At 37.4% G+C, this 23574-nt stretch overlaps 1 protein-coding gene and 1 non-coding gene across 2 annotated transcripts in view; one reads left to right on the forward strand and one right to left on the reverse strand.

Annotated features, from left to right (window-relative positions):
- The window catches only part of HHIPL2 (HHIP like 2), a gene marked incomplete in the record, with an annotated part of 27860 nt that extends 13152 nt beyond the window's left edge, over nt 1-14708 (forward strand). Inside the window, 4 exon segments of the mRNA XM_074262676.1 lie at nt 4065-4210; nt 7425-7506; nt 11911-11993; nt 13314-14708. Of these exon segments, the coding sequence (XP_074118777.1) occupies nt 4065-4210; nt 7425-7506; nt 11911-11993; nt 13314-13582 (580 nt within the window).
- Nucleotides 14709-20380: 5672 nt separating this feature from the next.
- TRNAT-UGU (transfer RNA threonine (anticodon UGU)) lies at nt 20381-20453 on the reverse strand. The gene has a single exon. It is a non-coding gene; the product is annotated as a tRNA-Thr (tRNA).
- Nucleotides 20454-23574: the final 3121 nt, after the last annotated feature.

Below are 23574 nucleotides of genomic sequence, written 5' to 3' on the forward strand. Positions count from 1 at the left end.
AGTTGGGAGAAGAGGTGGACTTTAGGAAGTCTGTTTTAGACATGTTGTATTTAAGATGTCTATGAACCAGCCAGGTGGAAAGGTCCAGCAGGCAGCTGGAAATGCAGGACTGAACTCCAATCAGAAATAAGAACTAGATATGTATAGGTGATTTGGGAATCATCTTCATGGAAATTACAGCTGAAGCTACAGGAGCTGATGACATCATTATGGGAAGTCCTTCCTGACCTTCCTACGTATCAATGCACTCAACTTCCTTGAATTCTTTTGTATTTTCTTATTATGTACAGATTCTATGCCCACAACACCCTTCCTCCCTTCCCCAAGTGAAATGTAAGCTGCTTGAGGAACTATTTTTCTTTGGTACCTTTAAGTGCCTAGAATAGTGACTTACACAGATAATGCATAATTAATTATTTGTTGAGAAGGATGTATGAGGGGAAAGAGGAGAGTTAGAATTCAAAATGATCTCAAGTTAAAACATTGGACTGAATTAGATAGAGAGATGGAACATTTATGAAGCACTTATTATTCCAGACACTGTACTAAACTATAAATATAAGTAAGCAAGAAAGATGGTCCCTTTCCTCAAGGAACTTACATCTTAATATATAAGGGGAGCTGGTAGTGAATACTTGCAGCAGTATACCATGGAGATGAAAGGTCATGACATGGGGGTGGGGAGAGTCACCTGGATTTGGGCAAGATAAGTTGATGGCTAACTTATCAGAGCCAGGGAACCAACTGGCAGAGTCCAAGATTGTGGCAGGAGGGAGAAAAGACTCAGGAGAAAAGAGAATGATGGTTAGACTTCTCACCTATTCAATGGTGTGAGCTGCTCTTAAGTCTGTTTTTTACTTTCATCCCCCTCAGGCTTGGCTTCCATTCTTTCAGGAGCCTGACTCCAAAAGTAAAAGATCAGTTCTTAAAAAAGAACTGATTCCTGTCGTAGGTAGACTTCTTTCTTGGTTCTCTGCTTTGAAGCTTGTTCTCTGGGATAGGCAGTCCTAATTTTTGTTAGAAGATGCTTGGCTTCTAGCTATGAGGAGCTCCAATAAAAATAGTCATATAAATCATTTATTATTTTTTAAATTTGTTTTTATAGCTCCTTTGCATCTGCTTTCACTTAGCTCTTTGTGTTAAATTGTAATCTGAATTCAAAACTTCAAAGTTTAAATTTAGTAAAATTGGAATCATGAATAAACTCTAACAGAGAAGAGGTACCACATGATCACAGATTCTAGAATTGGAAGTTGGTGGCCAGGAACTGTCTAGTCCAACTGGTATCTGAACGAGAATCCTCTCTACAACAACAAGCAACTTGTGGTTTTACACCCTCTTTCTCAAAGACCTCATATGAAGGAAGGAGCCCAGTACCTTCAGAAGCAACCCTTTCACTTTGGAAAGTCTAAATGTTAAGAACATTTTACTTTCATGGAAGTTAAATAAAAATCTCTTTAATTTCCATTTACTACTCCTACTTACCCTTTGAGGTCAAACTGAATAAGTAGAAATCCTTTTCCAAACAGTGACAGTTCTTAAATACTTGAAAATACGTATGACAGATAGATGATTAATAGATACATAGACAGCCAGACCAACAGATAGGAAAGAAGGAAGGAAGGAAGGAAGCAATGAAAGAAGGAAGGAAGAAAGGGAAGGAAGGAAAGAAGGAGGGAGGGATGAAAGAGGGAGGGAGGAGGAAAAAAAGGGAGGGAAAGAAAGATGCAACATCTATGAAGTACTTATTATGCTAGATATTCTGCTAAACCCTAGAGATACAGTGTGTGTGTGTGTGTGTGTGTGTGTGTGTGTGTGTGTGTGAGATGTGATATGAGTATGTACAAATGTTCGTATGTATGTATCTATATAATCACATACACATATATGTAATATTCCTGTCCTCAAGGAGCTTACAGTCTAATGGGAGAAGACAGTGTATAAAGCAGAGCTGGAAAGTGTGTATAAGAGAACATGTGGTAATCTGGAATGGTGAGGGCTAGGAAGTGTTGAAAAACTCTAATTTCAGGCAAGATTCTGAAGGCTCTTTTAATAGACCTAAAGAAACCAGAGATAAAGTCCAAGATTGAGGCAGTGGGGTAGGAGAGGATGATGGCCAGAGTACAGGCAGCATAATGAGATGACCAGGAAGTGATTATAAAATAAAGCTTAACAGGGATAAATGTAAAGTTTGACACGGGCACAAAAGAGTCAGTTATACACAGGGAAGGTTTAGCTAGATAACTATTCATCCAAAAAAAGTTTTGGGAGTATTAGTGGGCTGCATACGCAGTATGAAGCAATTGTAATATGATATCTCAGCCAAAAAAGCTAGTGACATCTTAGGTTTCATTAAGACAGGTGTAGGATCCGGGAGGAGAGAGGTAACATTCTATTGTACTATGCCTTTATCAGACCACATTTGGCATAATACGTTGACTTCTGGTTACCACACAATTCAGGAAGGACATTTATAGGGCATACAAAAAGAAGAACCAGGATAAATGAAGGATTTTGATAATTACATATGAAAATCAGAAGAAGGAATCGAGATTGTTCTGCCTGTAAAAAAGAATACTTAATAAGGATATGATTGCTATTCATGTACTTGAAAAAGTTGTATATAGAGAAGGATTGAACCAGTTTTTGTTCCCTAAAGGACAAAACAAGGAGTAGTAGGTAGACATCAATCCAAGGCTTTATTCTTAGTAGTCTTCCCATTTCCCACGATATATTTGGTGACCTCATTAGCTGTCATGATTACAATGGCCATTTCAATACAGATGACTCCCACATCCATATATCTAGCTTTTTGCTATCTCCTGAGCTCTTGTCCTATGTCACTCACTAGCTTCATTTAACATTGAGCTAGATGACTCAGAAGCATCGAAAACTCAATATGTCCTAAACAGAATTAAATATCTTTCCCACCAAATTCACTTTACTTTTGAACTTTCTCTCTCTGTCTCTTCTCTCTCTCTCTCTCTCTCTCTCTCTCTCTCTTTATATATATATATATATATATATTTTTTTTTTTTTTGAGGGAATCACCATTCTTCCAGTCAACTGGCCTCATAACCTGTGTCATTCTTGACTCCTCATCCTTCTTCACACCACTTATCCAATAGCTGACAGCCTCTTCTATATTCCTTCCTCCACATCTCTTGTATTTTTTCTCTTCTCCACCTAGTCACCATCCTCAGCCAGGCTTTTATCAGCTGTCTCCTGCAGTCTTCTAACTAGTGTCCATTCCAATTCCATCCTTTTGACAGTTGTCAAAGTGTTACTCTTCAATCACAAATTTGTCATGTTCCTTTTGCTCAGTAAATGACTATAACTCCTTATAGACTCTATGATTAAATACAAATTGATCAGCATTTACAACCTTTATCAATCTGATTCCAATGTACCTTTTCTGAATGGATAATATGTTATTATCCATTATGCATATTTGTTCCTGCTAAACCAAACTTCAAGTTGTTCTTTGCACATAACACGCTATTTCCTGTCTGTGTTTTTACACCAGCTGAGTACTCCCTTAACATATCCATTTCTTCAAATCCCTAACTTCCTGTTACCTCAGATCAAATGTCACCTCCTGTGTGAGTTCTTTTCTGATCCCTCCAGCTGCCAGTTCCTTTTCAAGATTAACCTGTATGTGTTCTGGACATATTTATATGTTTATAAGTTGCTTCTCCCTTAAGAATGTAAATGTTTTGAGTTCAAGGACAGTTTTGTTTATCCATTTATTTATCTATTTATATTCCTAACATCTATCCACATAGTAGATGATTATTAATGTGTTTGTTGATTGATTGAAGTTTCAAGTAGAGCTATCCAAAATGGGCATAGCTTGCTTCAGAAGGTGGGTTCCTCCTCATTGAATAGTTTAAATAAGAGGCAGAATGACCACTTGTTTGGAATATTATAGGAGAAATCTCATTCATTTATAGGTTACACTACATGGCCTCTCTAGTCCTAAGATTCTGTGCTCTTTATATGAAAAGAATTCTTCACAGTGGACATATGGATCCCTAAAATATAAGGTTTTGCTTTTCATCTAGTCGACTTATGGCTTTGCAGGAAGATGAGAGAACAAATACGTGGAAAAAACAAGACATCTGCATTGGGAACACTAAGACCTGTGCCTTTCCAGGATTGCTCAGCACCTACAGCAAGTTCATCATTTCCTTTGCTGAAGATGAAGCAGGTAACTTTGGCTTATCAGAGCTCTCTGGCTGCCATTGCACCAGGGGCAGAGAATGCTGTGATTTATATCATATCTACTTATTCATTTACTTAATGTTCTTTCTCAGGGAATGGCCACATCAGATTCTGTCTTTTCCCAAGCCCCGAATCCCTCTGCTGTTGGGAGTTTCCATTTGCTTTCTCCTCTCTTTGATTTTCCTCTTCTCCACTGGAGTTTGCTTTAAGCACTCCAATCTGGTGACAGGGTAAGGACCACATAAAATCTTTAGTTTCCTTACATTTGGAGCAATAGGGTAGAGGCTCCAAATTTGCCTTTATAATCCAGAATCTAGGACATGGAAGACTCTTAAAGAGACTTGTTGCTTGATGAATCTAACAAAAATGTCAGCACTCTTTGAAGTACACCAGTAAACTACCCAGCCAACTTTTAAAGCTAAAAGTTTCAGATGAACATTTTGTAGCATTAAGTTATTTTGGAAAACTAAACATTTTGAAAGGAAAAAAGCCATTGAGTTCCAAACAGAAAACCCAAACATATGAAAAATAAATGGGACCACAGGTTGGCAACCTGATGATCAATCAATGGAGGGCAGATGATCTAAAATGCCACAGGCTGTGGTGGTAAATCTCTCCTGAGTATCCCATAGACAAGGAAGCCCTGTGTGCGCTGTCTGTTTCATGGCTCAATTGCTTAAGCCAATATTCTGGCTTTGGTTGGGCCTGCAGATGAATCTTAGAAGAAAAACAAGCTATCTTCACAAACGGAACATAGGCAAAGAAAAACATCTTTGGCTGGGGTTTGGTGGAGAGGACTCCCCAGGCTTGTTTACCAAGCCAGAGTGGGCCTAGGGAACTTCTGATGAGAACTCGTTCTCAGTGGAGAATTTCTTAAATCTGGACTTCCCATAAGGGGAGAGATAATAAACCAGCCCATCATATGTATACCTCCCTGGCAGAGCCATGCTAGAACCGTAGGCCACATTCCAGACAAGACTGACAAGGTCAGGTTTAATTCAATATATGTGTATTTGGAAGTTGGGGGCAGGGGTGGGGGAAGGAGGAAAAAGGAAGGGAGAGTACTTTTACTACATCCACATCAACCTAATTATTAAAAACATAGCATGTCCCAAGCTTCATTGATCTGTGGTTATTTTAATTTATATTTAATTAAAGTAATTTAGAATATATTTATAATATATCCATAAATAAAATAAATAAATTTTATAATATATTTCTAAACAAATAAATATATTTTATAGCATATTCATGAATAAATATATTTTACCATGTATTTATAAATAAAATAAATAGACCAATATATTTATAATATATTCATAAATAAAATTTATATTTATAAATAAAATAAATTATATTTAATTTATTTTATTTATAAATATATAGGAATATATATAATGCCTAAATTAATACAAATATGCAAATTACAAATGTATTTATGTAAATATATTTTAAATAAACATGCTTATCACATATCATTTATGCTATGTAATAGATTTATATTTATTTAATATTAATAGATTTAATGAATAGATTTATATAACAATATAAATGATATATCACATAATAGATAGATGTAGTACTATTTATAATAGATAAATAAATATATATCATTGTAGGAGAGACAGCTGGGAGTCTTAGATAGACTATATTAGGTGAAACATCCTTATTATTTGTGCATTCCAAAAGCGGAATGGGTTCCCCAGGGAGGTATTTTTTTTTTCTCTGGCCACAGGCCAGATGAGTACTTCTTAGGGATATACAAGGAATTATTAATTAGAACAGCTTGGTTGGGTAGTTCATTTGTGTACTTCAAAGAGTGTTAACATTTTGGTTACACCAATCAAACAATAAGCCTCTTTAAGAGTCTTCCATTTACTAGGTTCTGTAGTTATAAAGACAAAATTGTCATCCAATATCAGGTGTTCTGAGGTTTCTTCCAACTCTTAATTATTTGATTCTCTGTGTATTGTATGCTTGTATGCACACACACACACACACACACACACACACACACACACACACACACACACTTAGTGTTATAAATGACAACTCTGTCTTTTACTTCTACCTTTCCTGGGAGGCACACGGGTCAAACTAGGTAGTGTATGGGGTGGGGGGATGGAGGGATGTTTAGAATCAGGAATACCTGGGTTCAAATCCTGTCTTAGATACTTACTCGTGTGAGCTTGAGCAAGTCCCTTAACTTTTATGAACCTCACTTTTCTCTTCTGCAAAATGAAGTTAATAAGAACACCTACTCCCTAGGGTAGCTGTGAGGATCAAGTGAGCTAGACTATGTAACATGTTTTGCAAACCTAAAAGTGCCATATAAATGCTAGCTATTCTTCCTATTGTTTCATAAAACATATTTCCAAGATCTCTGTATTTGAGATAAAGCAGGCTATGAACCTTTCCCAGGATTCAATATTCCTGCCTCTTTTCCTGGTTGTTCAAAGCATTCTCTGCATTTCCACCTCTTGGAATCCTTATTTTCCTTCTAGGCTCAACTCAGAAGCCAATCCTTTAGGAGTCTTTGAGTATCTCTTCCCCATCATCTCCAACTGCTGATGTATGTTTCATTCTCCTTAGTTTTCCTTGTACTTATTTATATACATTTGGGGTTCGTTATTCCTATCCCAGTGGAAGGCGAGCTCCTTGAAGGCAGCTTGGGGGGTGCAGTGAATTGTGTATTGGACCTGGAGATAGGAAGTCCTGAGTTCAAATTTAACCTCAGACACTAGCTAAGTGACATTGAATAAGTCACTTAAGTTTTATTTGCCTCTGTTATTTCAACTATAAGATATGGATAATAATCAAATAATATTGGTAAAAGCTAGTGCTTGGCACATAATAAGTGCTGCATAAATGATAGCTGTTGAGGGAAGGGACTGTTTTGTTTTTGTTTACAGAGTGAGTAAGGATTTGTTGAATTGAACTATATTAAGATGAAATCTGACATAATATTTCTGAGCCTAGAAAGGCCTCCGGGGAAGACTAGTTTGATTCTTGTTTTCTCAGTTACTGACCATGATTTTGCCTCAGTCTTGAGACTTGTGACCAGTGAGACACTTAGTCTTATTTTCTGTTTGCTGACTGGACCTCTTACGTGCGCTCTACAGTTTCTGGGAGATGTCTTGGGTAATTTAGTCCTGACAAAACTAAAATCTTGTGGTTTTGCCTCTTTTTTGGTTATTTAGGAGAGCTGTATTTTCTAGCCACCTCTTATCCAAGTTCCTATGCACCACATGGATCCATCTATAAATTTGTTGACCCTTCAAGGTAAGAACTTAGTTCTCTTGGGGAATTCCTCTCCCCAAGATCCCAAGATGTTCCCAGAGAATAATTCCTCCCCCCTAGGGCCTTTTGTTTGAAGATCAGTCAATCTAGAGCCTAGGCTGGAAGATACAAAATTTAATTGGTATCAGCAGATGGGTAGCTTGCCAGTTTAGAAACTTTGAAGAACTGTGTATTTAAAAAACAAAACAAAAACTTAGTACAATAAAAAAAAAGTAGAAACTGAAGAACACTAGGAGATACATACCTACATACCTACATATATATATATATATATATATATATATATATATATATATACTTTTTCATAGCCTTGGGGCAGGAGGCAAAACAAAACAAAACAAATTTGGTGAGGCTATTCAGCCACTTTTTTAATTTGGGAGCTTTAGTAAAAGGGATCAGATGTCAGGGATTGGAGAGAACACCTTGATTTAAGGGTAACTTTGGAGTCATCCTTTATCAGGTCTGTAAGGGTATTCCCTGTGGTTATTTTCACCAGACCATCTTCATGAGTCTGGAGCACTGTTGGAAACCTCAGTCTCTAAGCTGATTGGCAAAGCCCAGCACTGAGATCAAATGTGCACAGAACTCATGTAGGAACAACATTTCCTTCTATGATTCTCATTAGTGGACTACTATTTCCTATACTATTTATAATTGGCTTGATTGGCACTAAAACATTATCTAAAAAAATCTGGTGGCAAGGGGAATTTGGGCAAGTTAACTAGAAACTATTCCACATGCATATTTCTGTCCTAATAAAACTAATCTCTCACGAGACAAAAGATAAAGGAGAGAACACTATGGAAAGCATTGTCATTATGGGAGAGAATCCAAAGGTCCAAGAAATAATGATGTTTACCTATTTAGACTCAGAAAAGATCAATATATCTAGGAACCAAAAGATGATTAAAATATAACTAGAAATTGCCCTAAATGCCTATATATATGGTTTTAAGTCAGGAATCAAACAATCCATAAAATTGACAAAGAACACATAAGTAAACTAACAAAATTCACTAACATTTAACCTTGTATAACATTTACCTTTCATTATTGGTTTCGAATAATGTAATCAATAATTAACACTTAACCATAAAAAACTTACTCAAATAGTAAATGTCAAATGAGGGATTGCATCAGGCAGTTTTTAAGATTCTTTCAAACTTGAAATCTATAATGCCAAAATTATTAGATTCATATCTGAGTGTCTGAATTAAACTCAACTGAGGATGGAGCAAATTCAAATCTAGAATAATGCTTCCTTAGGAATTTTAGAAATGGGAATAAGACAGTCCTAGAGATGGGACTGACTGGTTTGGGCTGGGCTAAAATTGACAAGTTTAGGTTCTAACCCCCCTGACTTCTGACAAGCTCTTTCCTTCAAGATCTCCCCTCTCTTCCAAAAGAAAAACAAAAACACTTGGTAGTTATCTTTTGGTCATACTGGTATTCTATCTAGTTCCATACAGAATGATAGAAAAGTGCTTGCTTCTTCACTTGGAAAGTGAGGAGGACTGGTAACATTTGTGGCAGAGGATCAGTACCACTCAAACTTCACTCACCTTTCCAGTTGGAGAAGGCGGGAAAAGGAGGAGAGGGGGAAGTCCTTATTTAGCCTTCTTTTTTGGCAAGTTGGGGTTCTTGGTTTATTTTTCTATTAATTTTTATTATTATTATAAACTTTACACTCAACAAATGAGCAGGTTTTTTTTCCCCAAAAAAAGTTCTTGGAAATAATCCTAGGGTTTAGTGTCCCTAGTTAGGTGCTATAGGAGAAGGCAGCATCTCAAAGGCTTTATTTAGGGAGGTCTTGTGGATCCTCTGGGATTACAAAGTACCCCCCATTTGCTTTGCTATTTTCTACCATTCAGGATTCTATCTCACACTTATTTTCAAATCTCTACTCTCACCCTGGGGAACTACAAAGAAGTAGGGAAAGAATTCTTCTACCTACTTGTCAGATCTAGGAATGATTTAAAGATCAGGAAATTGGATTGCTCTGGACTGGGACCCTTAATCCTGCCTCACTAACTGAATAGTATTGATGAATACTTTTGCTTTCTACCCTCCTTAACCTCTATTCATTGGGATTAATTTACAAAATTATTCCAAGAGTTGTTGTAAAATGTAACTCAGAAACTGATGGAAGGCTCTTTTCTAAGTGCTAGAAAGATTCTTATTGATTTGTGGGTTATCTATCTAGACCATTTGCTCATTCTTCCTGCTTCATTAACAAAGGCTCTTAGACTGGCCCTAGTCACAAAAGATCATCTCTTCCTACATCCAGACTACTGTCTTTCTCATTAGAAAATCAATCAACCAATCATCAATAAACGTTTATTAGTCATATAGGAAGAATGAAACAATCTTTCCCTATAAGAAGCTTATATTCTAATAGGACATGGATTTTTTTTTCTTTTTTTTTTTTTTTTTGTGAGATAGGGAGTGCTGCTGAGCTAACTTGAAGGTAGAACCTTGACAGTTCTAACCTGAGAGGAGGGGGAATGTAGTTAAAATCTTTTGCACAGTGGTTTGTCTGAGATTAGGTGTAAAGTAGGAAGCAATGGTGACTAGCCAGCAAATTCTAGCCCCTCCCTTTTCCTTTACCTTGTGACATCCCATGAGAGGAACCCCAATCTTTCAAATTCTTTTTTTGAGTTCTAGTCAGTGACTTGGAACCAGCTATAGTAATAATATATTTAAATTGTACTTTAAAGTTGGTAAAGTTTTTTAAATATATATTTTAAAATTTTGAATCTCATAACAACCTGTGTGATAGGTAGGAAGTCTTATTCTGAATTTTAGATAAACAAAACTCAGAGAAATTAAATATTTGTTCATGATCACACAGCCAGTAAATATAAAATGTGAAATTTGAACCCAAGTCTTAGCATGGCTTGTTAAGTAGAAATGTTTAAATCCTATTTAAGGGTTATGCAGAGAAGCAACAGGATGTAGTCAGTAAAATGCTGGACTTGGAGTGAAAGAAATCTGGATCTGAAACTTATGAGTTGTGTGACTGGGCAAATCACTTAACCATTCTCAGCTTCAGATTCCTCATCTGTAAAATGAGGGGTTTGGACTATATGGCCTTTGAGGGTCAATTCTAACTCTAAATTTATGATTCATGGGGTTTGGTCCTCCTACAATCTGTTTCCTTTTTAAAAAAAATTTAAATTTATTTTTTATTGTAGTAAGTTTATTTATTTTTAATATATACTACCTTATAAGTCATTTTGGAAGAGAAAAATCAGAGCAAAAGGGAAAAATGATGGAAGAGATTAAAAAAAAAACCAGAAAAAATAAATGAACAAGCATGTGCTGATTTACCTTCAGTCTCCTTAGTTATTTTTCTGGATACAGATGGCATTACTTGTCCAAAGTTTATTGGGATTGCTTTGGATCACTGAGCCAGTGAGAAGAACCATGCTTTTCACTGTTGATCATCACACATTTTTATTGTTATTGTGTACAATGTATTCTTGGTTCTGATTGTTTCGCTCCGCATCAGTTCATGTAAAACTTCTCAGGCCTTTCTATAATCAGCTTCATCATTTTTTATAGAACAATAATATTCCATTACTTTCATGTACCACAACTTATTCAGCCATTCCCTAACTGATGGGTATCCAATAGCATCTGTTTCAAAGCTATATATAAATACCAATAGAACCTAGGGATATTTTGTATTTTCAATAATTACACAATCTTCTTCCCCTGGTTCTCACCACTAACTTCGGTAATTCAAAGTTGACTTAGTCAATAAGCATTTACTAAGTTTCCTAAATGCCTCAAGCCCTGCATTGGGAGGGATACAAGTTCAAAGAATGAAATTGTCTACTAACAATGAGCTCACATTCTAATGGGAGATAAAAGTGCATATATAAATATATATAGTATAAATATAAAGTGAATACATATATACAAAGTAATTAAAGTCAAGATAGTTTGGGAGGGAAGGCGCTAGGAGAGAATCTTAGGAAAAACTTCTTGCAAAAGACACTACTGGAATTACATCTCAAAGAAAGGGATTTGATGGTTGGGAGGTAAGGAGGAAGTTCATTCCAGGTGTTGGGGGATGACAAATGCACTGATATAGATATAAAAGTTATGGTGTCATGGGTAAAGAATAGAGAGAAAAGGTCAACTTGGCTGCACCAAAGGAGAAATAACATTCAGTAAGACTGGAAATAGAGGTTGGGGCCATGTTGTGAAGGGTTTTAAAAAATTAGCAATAGATTTTATGTTTTATTTTTATATTTTATACTTATTTATACTTTATATTTTATTCTAAAGCTGAAGATCCTCTGTGGCTACTGGTGGCCAGGCTCTCTAATTCCCTTTTTCCAGTTCCCTGGACTCAGGCTCTCCCTCTTTGTTTTACAGGCGAGCTCCTCCAGGCAAATGCAAATACAAACCAGCACGAGTCAAAACCCAGAGCAAGCTGATTCCCTTCAGGCCACTTGCCAGTGAGTTTGTCTTTGATCACCTAAGGGGTCAGAAAAACCTTTTGTAGTGGTTCCCGGAGAGCTTTTTGGTCCTCTATTTCAGGGTTTTTTCCCCCCATGGAATCCTAAATTTGTTGAGCATGAATCCACTCTATGACATTTAAGTTTCTCTGGATGGTTCTCCTGCCCCTACCCCAATCCCATGGGAATTTAGTGTGGAGTATACAATATATACAGGATATTGGATTTAGGATTAGAAAAATATGGATTCAAATTTTATCTCAGACATTTATTAGTTGTGCAACTCTGGGCAAGTCACTTGGCCACTCTGTGCCTTAATAATCTCATTTGTAAAATGAAGGATGGGACTTGATTGCCTTATAAGTTTCCTTCTAGCTCCATATCAGTGGATATATGGTCCTTTAAACTCACCTAACAGTCAAAAGATGGTGCCCATTACTCTTAAGCAGATTCTAAACCTTTTTTCCTCAGGTTAGGACAAAATCTATTCTTCAAGGGTCAAGCAAAGCAATCGAATCTCTCACATAATAGCTCTTTACTAAATCCCCTCTAAGACTAAACATCTCCACTCCTTTAAGTAAACCTTTGGGACCTACTCTCCAGTCTGGTCCCTTTTCTGGTCCATGGTTACCTGGTTATTTCTGATCAGTGTCAGAATTTGAACCCAAATCCAGACTCAGTATTCTATTCATTGTTCTATGCTACTCATTTGTCAGTATTCTTTCAGAAAGAACAATGATGATTTGTTGGTTAGAATTTGTCACCCTTTATTTTGTCGTTAGAAACTAACTTGTTACCTTTCATAATATCTGTTTTTTGTTAACTTTTTCTTCTATAAACACCATCTGGTAGACTATAAACTCTTTGAAGGCAGGGATTGGGTTGTTTCATTTTTGGTTTTGTGGCCCCAATTCCTGGCAGAGTGCCTGGCACATAATAACACTTAGTGAATATCTGTATGGTGAATGAGTAGGAATCCTGCATTCATTCTCACATTCATTCATAGAATAGTGATTTATTAAGCATCTTTAATAATTAAAATATTTTTCTTATTGTTTATGATACTTTTTTGCAATAATAAAATACAAAAAATTATTTACAAAAATTTTAAAATATTTTTGATATTGAGAGAAATAAAAGAAACTAGCTAGGATTCACCTTTTTAAAGAATTTGGGAAAATGACCTCACAAAAATTGATATGTAAAGAATGAGAAAACTTTGTGATTTTAATAGGTGGCATTTTGATTTTTTTTTTTGTTTTGAATAATTTCAGTTTTCCATTACTTGTGTATCTTCTCATTCAAATTATTGTTTTTCAGAGACTGTCCTGGAGCTGCTAAAAGAACAATCAGAAAAAGCTGCTAGAAAATTGTCCAAAGCAAAATCAGCTTCCAGTACTCCAAATAGGGGCTCTTCTCAGAAAGCTTCCTCTAAGAAGACAGCTTCCTCTAAAGATACCCAGAAATTGGCTGCCAAGCACAGGCACAGGCCCAGGTCCAGGAAGAAGCTGCTTCGAACATTTGGCAAGCGCCAAGCAAGTGCCAGAAGACTGTCCACTAAGTTTCAGGGAAAGAGAATTAGGGTCTAAGAATCAGCAGCACCAGAACCAAGGGCAGCCAACACTGAGGCAGGGTTGGTAGGAGTCTTCCCTCTGCCTCTTTTTGTTCTGATGGCCAGCAGAAGGAAGGGGACCCATTTCAGAGGCTCTGATTCAGCCCCAGCCTCAGCCTCAGCCCCAGCCCCAGTTTAAGAAGTTATGATGTGAATAATTATTGGAGAGCTAGGACTGACATTGAAACCAGTGAGTGTCCTTATTCACCAATGAGTCCATGGGTGCTAATTTTGCTACTAACACACAACAATGGCAATCCATGGTACTACTTTTTGGAACCCCAAAACTCCCATGACAACTTCAAACTAATAGAAGCCCCTTGAGGTTAGGGGCTTTTCTTTTTTTCTTTTTTTTTTTTTTCTTTGTCTTTATATAATTTAGCACATAAAGGACATGCAAAAAATGTTTTTTGAATTATTTGAATAAAAATGTCTAGGCAAGTATTGAGGAAATGTAAATTCCTTGAGGATAAGATTCCTTTAATTTTTGCCTCTATATCTTTAGTACCTTACACAGGGCCTGGCATATAACCAGGTGTTTGATAAGTATTTGTTGATTTGATTTGGTGAATAAAACAGCATTTCCTCAAACTGACAGATCTGGATTTTTCTCTTCAATAGTTAGCTACAAATCTAAAATTCCTTATGAAAATCCCCCTAATTATTTCTTCTTTAAGTTCAGTTGTAGAAATTTAGATTCTGGCACAAGGCTAGGAATATTATGCCTGAAAGTATGGTAGGATGGAAAAATCCCTGGAAATGCTTGTGTTCTGAACCCTTTAGAGAAAAGGGGTTTCATAAGTGTATTTTATAGAACAATTAAGTCAAGGTTACTCTGGATATAGGTATATGAACTGAGAATTAACTTTAATTTTTCAAAAGTAAAGAAATGGTCTCAGCAAAAAGCAGGGCATCATGAACATCATGTTTTGCAGTCTCCATAGAGTGGGTAATGTATCTAGAGAAAGGGACTGAAAGATTGTCCTTAAACAAGTAGTTTGGAAGCTGGCTGGATAGAAGTGGAATGGTGCTTTCTGGGTAGAGTATTTTTTTTTTTTTTTTTTTTTTTTTTTTTATGGAAGATGACAGCAAAGACTGTTGGTGCCAGCTATTCATGGAGAATGTCAGTTTTGTTTGAAAAAAATCCTTCAGCTGTGGAGGAGCCAAAACAAATACAGTTACTTTATAGCCTTAAGGTTTGAAAAAGTACATTATGGGTTTTTTTGTTTCTTTTTTTAAAATAATATTTTATTTTTCCACATACATGTAAAGATAGTATACAACATTCATTTTTGTAAGGCTTTGTGTTTTAAATTTTTCTCACTCTCCCTTCACTTCTCCCTGTCCAAGATAACAATCAGATATAGGTTAAATATGTGCAATCCTTTTAAACATATTTCTATATTTGTTATGTTGTACAAGAAAAATCAGATCAAAAGTGAAAAAAAATATAAGAAAGGAAAAGAAATAAACAAAAAGGTGAAAATACTGCGCTTCCATCCACATTTAGTCTCCATAATTTTCTCTGGATGACAATGGCATTTTTCATCCCAAGTCTATTGGAATTACCTTGAATCACCCTCTTGTAGAAAAGAGCCAGGTCCATCACATGATCTTATTATTACTGTGTACAATGTTCTTCTTCTACTCACTTCACTTAGCATCATTTCATGTAAGTCTCTCTAAGCCTTTTTGAAATAAGCCTGCTCATCATTGTTATAGAAAAATAGTATTCCATTATCTTCATATACCATAATTTATTCAGTCATTTTCCAACTGATGGGCATCTATTCAATTTCCAGGTCCTTCCCACTACAAAAAGAGTTGCTACAAACATTTTTGCACATAGGGGTTCTTTTCCCAGAAAGAGTACTTTATATTAAAAGATACTTAGATACTCATACCTTCTCTTTCTAAACAGAAGGCTTTTGGGGAAGAAGAGCATTGATGGCAGATGATATGATTCAGATATCTTAACAATTTGACAAAATACAGAAAAAGTAAGCACTGTTATTAGTTGTGCCAATTGAAGAAAATATAACCTAGATATTTATTCTTGTATTTTGGCACCTGAAGTTCAGAAATGTTTAGATAATGATTTATTTCCTTTGATTTCCAGGATACTACTCTTAGTTTCCCTAAAACATAGATGCCAAGTAGTAGATATATATAGGCTCATTTCTCTGAGAAATTCTGAGTATGGCTCTTGAGAGCAAACTTTCCCAAACAATGGTCTATGGAACCCTACCTTTCTTTCTTTTCTTTCTTAAAAAAAACCAACAAAAAACCAAACAAACCAATAATAGCTTTTTATTTTTCAAAATATATGAAAAGATAGTTTTTATCCTTGCAAAACCTTGTGTTCCAATTTTTTCTCCCTCCTATTTCCTCCCTCCCCTCTCTGAATAGCAAGCAATCCAATATAGATTAAACACATGCAATTCTTCTAAACATATTTCCACATTTATCATGCTGCACAAGAAAAACCAGATCAAAAGGACAAAAATGAGAAAGAAAAAAACCAAGCAAATAAACAACAACAAAAAAAAGGTGAAAATACTATATACTGTGATCCGCATTCAGTCTCCAGTCTTTTCTCTGGATACAGATGGCTCTCTCTTCAATACAAGTGTATTGAAATTGCTTTCAATCATCTCAGTGATGAAAAGAGCCAAGTCTATTCACAGTTGGTCATCACATAATCTTCTTGGTACTATGTACAATGATCTCCTGGTCTTGCTCATTTCACTTGGCATTGGTTCATCTAAGTCTCTCCAGGCCTCTGAAATATAGAACAATAATATTCCATGATATGAATATTAATGATATTCATATACTATAACTAATTTATTATTATTATTCTCCAGCTGATGGGCATCCTCTTAGTTCCACTTCCTAGTCACTACAAAAAGGGATGCTACAAACATTTTCGCACATGTGGTTTGTTTTCCTTTTTTTGTGGTCTCTTTGGGATATAAACCCTTTGCTGGATATGCACAATTTTACATCCCTTTAGACATAGTTCTAAATTGTTCTCCAGAATGAGTGGATCAGTTCACAACTCCACCAACAATACATTATTGTCCCAGTTTTCTCATATTCCTTCCAACATTTATCATCATCTTTTCTTATCATTTTAGCCAATCTGAAAGGTGTTAAATGCCTACCTTTCTTGTGATGTGGATAGGTATTTCATGAGAAAATTACTTGTTAGTAATATCCCATACACACACATTCCATTAAATTATGAATATTTCAAATTTAAGAATGTGAAAATGTCTTAATTTTCTCTATTTGTGAGAGAAATATCCCAGAATCTGCTCTTTCAGTTTTAGAATTAGAATAACATTTAGAGTTCTTTCACTTTATGTCAGGCTCAGAATGAATTTCATGGCCAAATTAGTTTAAGGACATTACATTAGAGCTGATTATATATTTACAATTCCGGTAGGTAAGCAATGTGCACATATCTTGTGGACATATGAGCAAATAGAAATGAATTAGCTTAAAGGTTATGTAAAGGCCAAGTAATTCTTGGTTTCAGATGTAGTTCCCAGTTTTACATACTGTTTTTTTTTTTTTAATTATTTTTTTCATTAAGAACTTCATGCCAAATAAGATAAACATTTTAAAATACAAAGCAGAACAGAAAAAGAGCATTTTACACATAGTGGGGAACCTGCAGATTACATGGCCTGTTTCTTCCTCCAAATATACAACAAATTCAACAGGGTTTAAAAGCTGCTGTTTATCTTTTCTACTGAGTTCCTTCTCTTTTATGCATTTTAAAAATGTTTCAATAATTTTTTTTTTTTTTTACTTCTTCCCTCCTATTTTGGTTATACTGTTGCTACATTTCTCCATCTCAAATTGAAAGAAAGCATAAAACCCTTGCATGTATAATCATGCAAAACAAATCCCTAAATTGGGCCAAACCCAAATATGTTTTATTCTGTTTTCTTGAGTTTACCATTTCACTGCCAGCAAGCATAATTGGTCATTGCATTGATCAGAGTTCTTATATATTTTTAAGGTTTTTTTCCTTTCCCTTTCTTTCCTTCTTTCCTTCTTTCCTTCTTTCCTTCTTTCCTTCTTTCTTTCTTTCTTTGTCTTTCTTTCTTCTTTCTTTCCTTTTCCTTCCTTCCTTCCTTCCTTCCTTCCTTCCTTCCTTCCTTCTTCCTTCTTCCTTCCTTCCTTCCTTCCTTCCTTCCTTCCTTCCTTCCTTCCTTCCTTCCTTCCTTCTTTCTTTCTTTTCTTCTTTCTTTCTTTCTTTCTTTTCTTCTTTCTTTCCTTCTTTCTTTCTTTCTTTCTTTCTTTCTTTCTTTCTGGTCTTTCTGTCTTTCTTTCTTTCTTTCTTTCTTTCTTTCTTTCTTTCTTTCCTTTCTTTCTTTCTTTCTTTCCTTCTTCCTTCCTTCCTTCCTTCCTTCTTTCTTTCTTTCTTTCTTTCTTTCTTTTCTTTCTTTCTTTCTTTCTTTCTTTCTTTCTTCTTCCTTCTTTCCTTCTTTCCTTCTTTCTTTCTTTCTTTCTTTCTTTCTTTCTTTCTCTTTTTTCTTTCTTTCTCTTTTTTCTTTCTTTCTTTCTTTCTTTCTTTCTTTCTTTCTCTTTTTCTTTCTTTCTCTTTTTCTTTCTTTCTCTCTTTCTCTTTTCTTTCTCTCTTTCTCTCTTTCTTTCTCTCTCTTTCTTTCTTTCTTTCTTTCTTTCTTTCTTTCTTTCTTTCTTTCTTTCTTTCTTTCTTTCTTTCTTTCTTTCTTTCTTTCTTTCTTTCTTTCTTTCTTTCTTTCTTTCTTTCTTTCTTTCTTTCTTTCTGTTTCTCTAATATTTTTCCCATTAGTTTTCTTTTTTGAAACTATGTAAATTGCTCTGTGGTTTCTGCTCACTCCACTCTGAATTGCCTCCCCTAATCCCTTTCCTCATCTCCTATACTCACTGACTAGCAAGGGCAGAAATACAAAAGCTGTATGATTATTTAATAAGGAGATTCTTGTTCATATTTGGAATGGACTGGATGACTTCTGAGGTCCCTTCCAATTCTGAAACTGACTTGGCATTCAGGGCATGAAATGCAAACCAGCTTCAAGCAACGTTGGATGGAAAGACTTGGGACTGCCCTATTGCTGATTTTCATTCAATTAAATGGGGATTTACTGAGTTCCTCACTTAGCTTATTAAGTCTAAATAAAAAGGATAAAGGAAAGAAAAAAAAAAGAAGTGTATAGGTATGTGCTGGAAGAGAACTGGATTTAGAATCAGAGAATCTGAACTAGAATTCTAAATCTGCCTTTTTTTTCTCTCCCATGATCAGCATTTTTAAAAGTCCCTACTATGTGCCAAGCACAGAGATTTGCCACTATGTTGTTCAGTACAGTTAACATTTATAAAGCCCCTACTATGTGCCAAGCACAGAGGTTTGCCATTGTGTTGTTCAGTACAGTTAACACTTATAAAGCCCCTATTATGTGCCAGGGACAGAGGTTTGCCACTGTGTTGTTCAGTACAGTTAACATTTATAAAGCCCCTACTATGTGCCAAGCACAGAGGTTTGCCACTGTGTTGTTCAGTACAGTTAACACTCATAAAGCCCCTACTATGTGCCAGGGACAGATATTTGTCACTGTATACTTCAGGGCAATCAATCAACATTTATTAAGTCCCTACTATGTGCTAAACGCTAAGAATACACATAGAGGCAAATGACAGTCTCTGCCCTCAAGGAGTTTATAATGCAATAAATCAATAATTGGTTTAATAAATAAAAAGATTGGTTGCGCGTTGTCAATAGATGCAATTAAACCTCACCCTCCTGATGGCATTATGAAGAGGAGAATACCCCCCACCGCCAGCATGCGCTTGTGGTTAGAACAGCTCACAGACGCGAGGGACAACCCTGGTTAATCTCGCCGCTTGTGCAGAAAGGCTTTCCCATCCCCCACTCCGTGCACAGACACGCTCAGCCCGTCTCTAGTTTAAGGGATGTCGTGTCTGGACCTCCCCGCCGGAAGTCTCTGGAGTTAAAATCCGGCCTCACTGGCTGCGTGACCCTGGACAAGTCACTTCACTTTGCCTCAGTTTCCTCAACTGTAAAATGAGCTGGAGAAGGAACCGCCGTACCAGAAACGACCCCACTACTAAATATCTGACGGCCCACGGAATAGCGGTTAGCTCGCGGGCTCCCCCCTGATCCGTAGGAGCCTCCCAGGGTGAGAGAAGGCGGGAGGAGGGCGGACCCGGCCCGCGCCTGGAGCGGCTGCGAAGTGGCCACGCCTCTCAGAGTGAGCCCGACCTCTCACAGAGGCCGAAACCTGGTACATTGTCCCCGCCCCTCCCCTCCCGCAGCCCAGGTCGCGCTCTCGGGTGCCACGTCTCATTGTCTCGGCAAACAGCGGAGGCCGAGTACACACGCCTCTGGCGTCCCCTTCCGGCCGCTCGAGAAGCGGCAGGAGGCCGCGGCTCCGCCCGAACCTGCCGGACCCCACCCTCTGTTCTCCCGCCGCACTCCGGCGCAGAGCTAGATCGGCCATCCCCGTGGTGGCGCCTGAGTGCAGCCCGCGGCGCTGGAATCCGGCGCGGGACCGCCTCCGATTAGTACGGGGCGCTTAATGAGGACCTCGGGAGATGCCCGCTGGGGAGCACGAGCGCCGCACGGAGTCTCGCCCACGGCATCCTAAGCATCGTGGCGTTTGGATCTTCTCGGGCAACGCTTTCAGAAATACGCCTTTCTTCTTCAGAGCCTGTAAAACGTATTTCGAGATGGAAAAAAAAAGCAGCTAAAAGGAAGAGGCCCCAGCGAGGATCGAACTCGCGACCCCTGGTTTACAAGACCAGTGCTCTAACCACTGAGCTATGGAGCCACCTATCATTCTTTTCAATATAATTGAGTGATAGCGAGCTTTCTGCCGCTTCCGCTTTCTATTAACTTCATTTGGATAAATATCGTTTTCCCCAGGAGTAATCCTTCTCTTTGGCGCCAAATAAGACTTGTGGGAAGCTTTGCTGGCTCTGGCCTTCAAAAAAAGGAATTAGGAAAGTAGAGTTACCTGAGGGCGGGGCTCCATTGACGTCCTTCCCATTTAGAATTAAACAATTAATGACTGCAACCCGGATGTTACTATTGGTTGCCCGAGGTTCGTGTTGAGTTGGAATATTCTACACAAACAAGACACCTTCTAGTTGCTGCTGCTTATAAAGTCTCCAAATATTCTGATTAAGAGGGAGGGGTGGTTTTGTAGGATTGAGCAGAACAATTAGGGAAACCGAGGCAGGACAATTTAGGGAAACTGAGTCAGGATAATAAAAGAGAACTGGCACAACATTAGGACAGGTAGGTTTTACGGATATTACTATTTTGCACTCCTATGTAAACTCGGGGCTATGAAGCTATTTGTTCACAAGTAGCACAGTCAGTAAAAAGCCAAAAGCAGGATCCGAACTCTGACTGAGCTGTTTTGTAGCTGCTGTGACTCCTAGGATTTAGCCAGCAGGATATTAGGACTTGAGGCAGAGAAAAGGAAAAAACAAAAGGTCACCCATATCTTAAAACTTCTTCCTTGGAGGTAGAAAAATGAGAAAAAGTTTAGGAATGTTGTTGGAAGATTTTTAGAATGATTTTCCTCCTGCACCTAAGTGGAATTAAATTTAGGCCTCAAAAAATTCTAGAATATTCTAGAAAATTCTAGAATTCTTCACATCTTTTATTATAGAATATCATCCGTTCTTTCTTAAGTCTTGCTCCTCTTCCCCTCATGAGCAGCCTGGCCTGTGACTTTCCCATTTCAAAAGAAAATCCTAGAAGATACTTTGGAAAGGCAGTCAATTGCATTGAGAAAAGTAGCACCCTGGGGAGAAGTAGAAGAAAGCCAGGGAGCAGAGATGGTGGGTGAGCCCTTGGCAGTTTTTGAAAATCGGGTTCCTTGTGCATTCCTGTGACTTGGAAGCTTTGAGTTTTCCTTGATTTTCCATCAAAAAATGTCTAGCTGCTCCACAAAGTGGGCTTTATATACATATATCTTTATGAATATGAATAACACCCTTGTTCATCCTCTACTCTCTTGCCATGACTATGAAAAGTGCGGTGGAGGAAGAATTGGCCAAATCCCATATATTAGGTGGAACCCCACTGAAGCCTCTGACAATGGGTATGACCAGAAGAGCTGAGGAGAAGGGTGTGAGTAGAGGAAGGAAGTGGTCGTGGCAGGGATTAGGGGCTGGGCTTTTTAATGACAGAGAAGGAAAGAGGTAAGAGCCACTGGTTTTCTTTTATGAGCCCATGGAGTCTCTGGGCAGGAGCTGGCTCGTGAGAACATCACCCAAATAAGAGAGGTTGAAGAGGAGCAATAGATGAGAAGAACAAGGGCCAAGAGAGGAGGTTTCCCAGTGGACTTCAGACTTAAGAACTACCTTAATTGGATAAATCCACACTAATAACAGTCTTTGAGTGACTTTCCACAGGAAGACACTAATGCAGTAGAGAAAGATAGGGAATCATGGACAACTTGGCATTTCTCTGTGATCCTGGGAAAGTCACTTCACCCGTTTGGTCTGTTTCCTCATCTGTAAAATGAGCTGGAGAAATAAACAGCAAATGACTCCGGTGTGTTTGCCAAGTAAATGCAAACGAGATCACAAAGAATTGGACACAACTGAAAATGACTGAACAACAATAGATGTATTTTAAAGACTATGATGGACGCGAACAACTTAAAATGAAACACATTTCAAATGAAGAACTAGATAGAAGAAATTATAACATCAGATTAATGTAGGATCGGGAAAAAAAGATTGGCTTTATATAATATATTAAATTTATATTTATACTTAGTATATTTTCATATATACTTGTCATTAGAATATAAGCTTATTGTGATTTGGGATGGCTTAATTCTTTGTTCTTGTACACCCATTTTCCAGAACAGTGCCTCGTGCACTGTTGCTAGGATTTGTTCTGATACATACAATGTCAAAAAATGAGAGAAAGGTCCATATGGATGTTGGTGGATCCTTCTTTGGCTGATGAATGAGGCAGCATGAATCAGAATCCCACAGGATGGGAAGACATTGAGGGGCTGTAGTCTGCTTTGAGGAGGGAGGACTTAAGTCAGTGAGATCTTGGCTCCATAGGGGCATGTAAGTTTTGATGGAAAGGAGAAAAGTTTGAGAAGTTTTCAACAATTGCTTTCCTTTTTGCTTGGTCTCATTCTGAGCCTTTGCTCAGAGTCAATATAGTTTCCTGTCTATACATCTACTGCTGTTCTCAAAATTGGTCACCAGAGGGAGGTGTGGGAGCATGATAAACGCTTGGGCAATGATTGTTTTGAGTTTCAGGGCTATTCAAACTTTCCATTTGAAACTTGTAGCTCTCTGGTGAGAAGTGTCTCCCAGCAGGTGTGCTTATTGAATTAAACATCATCAGCTGACACCTGCGTCCTTTGCTCTCCAGACACCATCATCTGGCATCCACATCCTCCTTGATCCTCAGTACCATTATCTGATATCTCTTGTTCTGCCATCTGCCCTCTTATTTTCCTGCCCTCCATTTAATTTAAATCTCAACCCAAGCCCTTCTCACCTTTAAGAATTAGTTTTATAAAGTTATATCCATGCTTAATTTATTAGCTACAAGAGCATATAGAAGTAATAGAAAAAGGTATCTGCTGTCCTTGAAGGGCTAAATTTATCTAAAAAGAAAAGGGAGTAGGGATCAGAGACAGTTATATATTGGAAACATGAAGGAACATAATCATGATGTGGTTTTGAGAAAGCTAGATGGAGGCTCCTGACCGTCACTTTCCAGCACTGCTATATTTGAGATCACTGACAGTAAGGTAAAATACAGCCAGTGGACCTCCTGACGTGTTCATTTGGTGGAGTTCCCTACTTGTTCAGTTGTTTAAGTCAGGTCTGACTCTTCATGATTTAAATTTAAAAAGGGGCGATTCACTGTATGTTGAAGTAGCACAGTGCCTGGGTGTATAG

Source organism: Sminthopsis crassicaudata, chromosome 4 (genome assembly GCF_048593235.1).
Source record: "Sminthopsis crassicaudata isolate SCR6 chromosome 4, ASM4859323v1, whole genome shotgun sequence".
Lineage (NCBI taxonomy): Eukaryota > Metazoa > Chordata > Mammalia > Dasyuromorphia > Dasyuridae > Sminthopsis > Sminthopsis crassicaudata.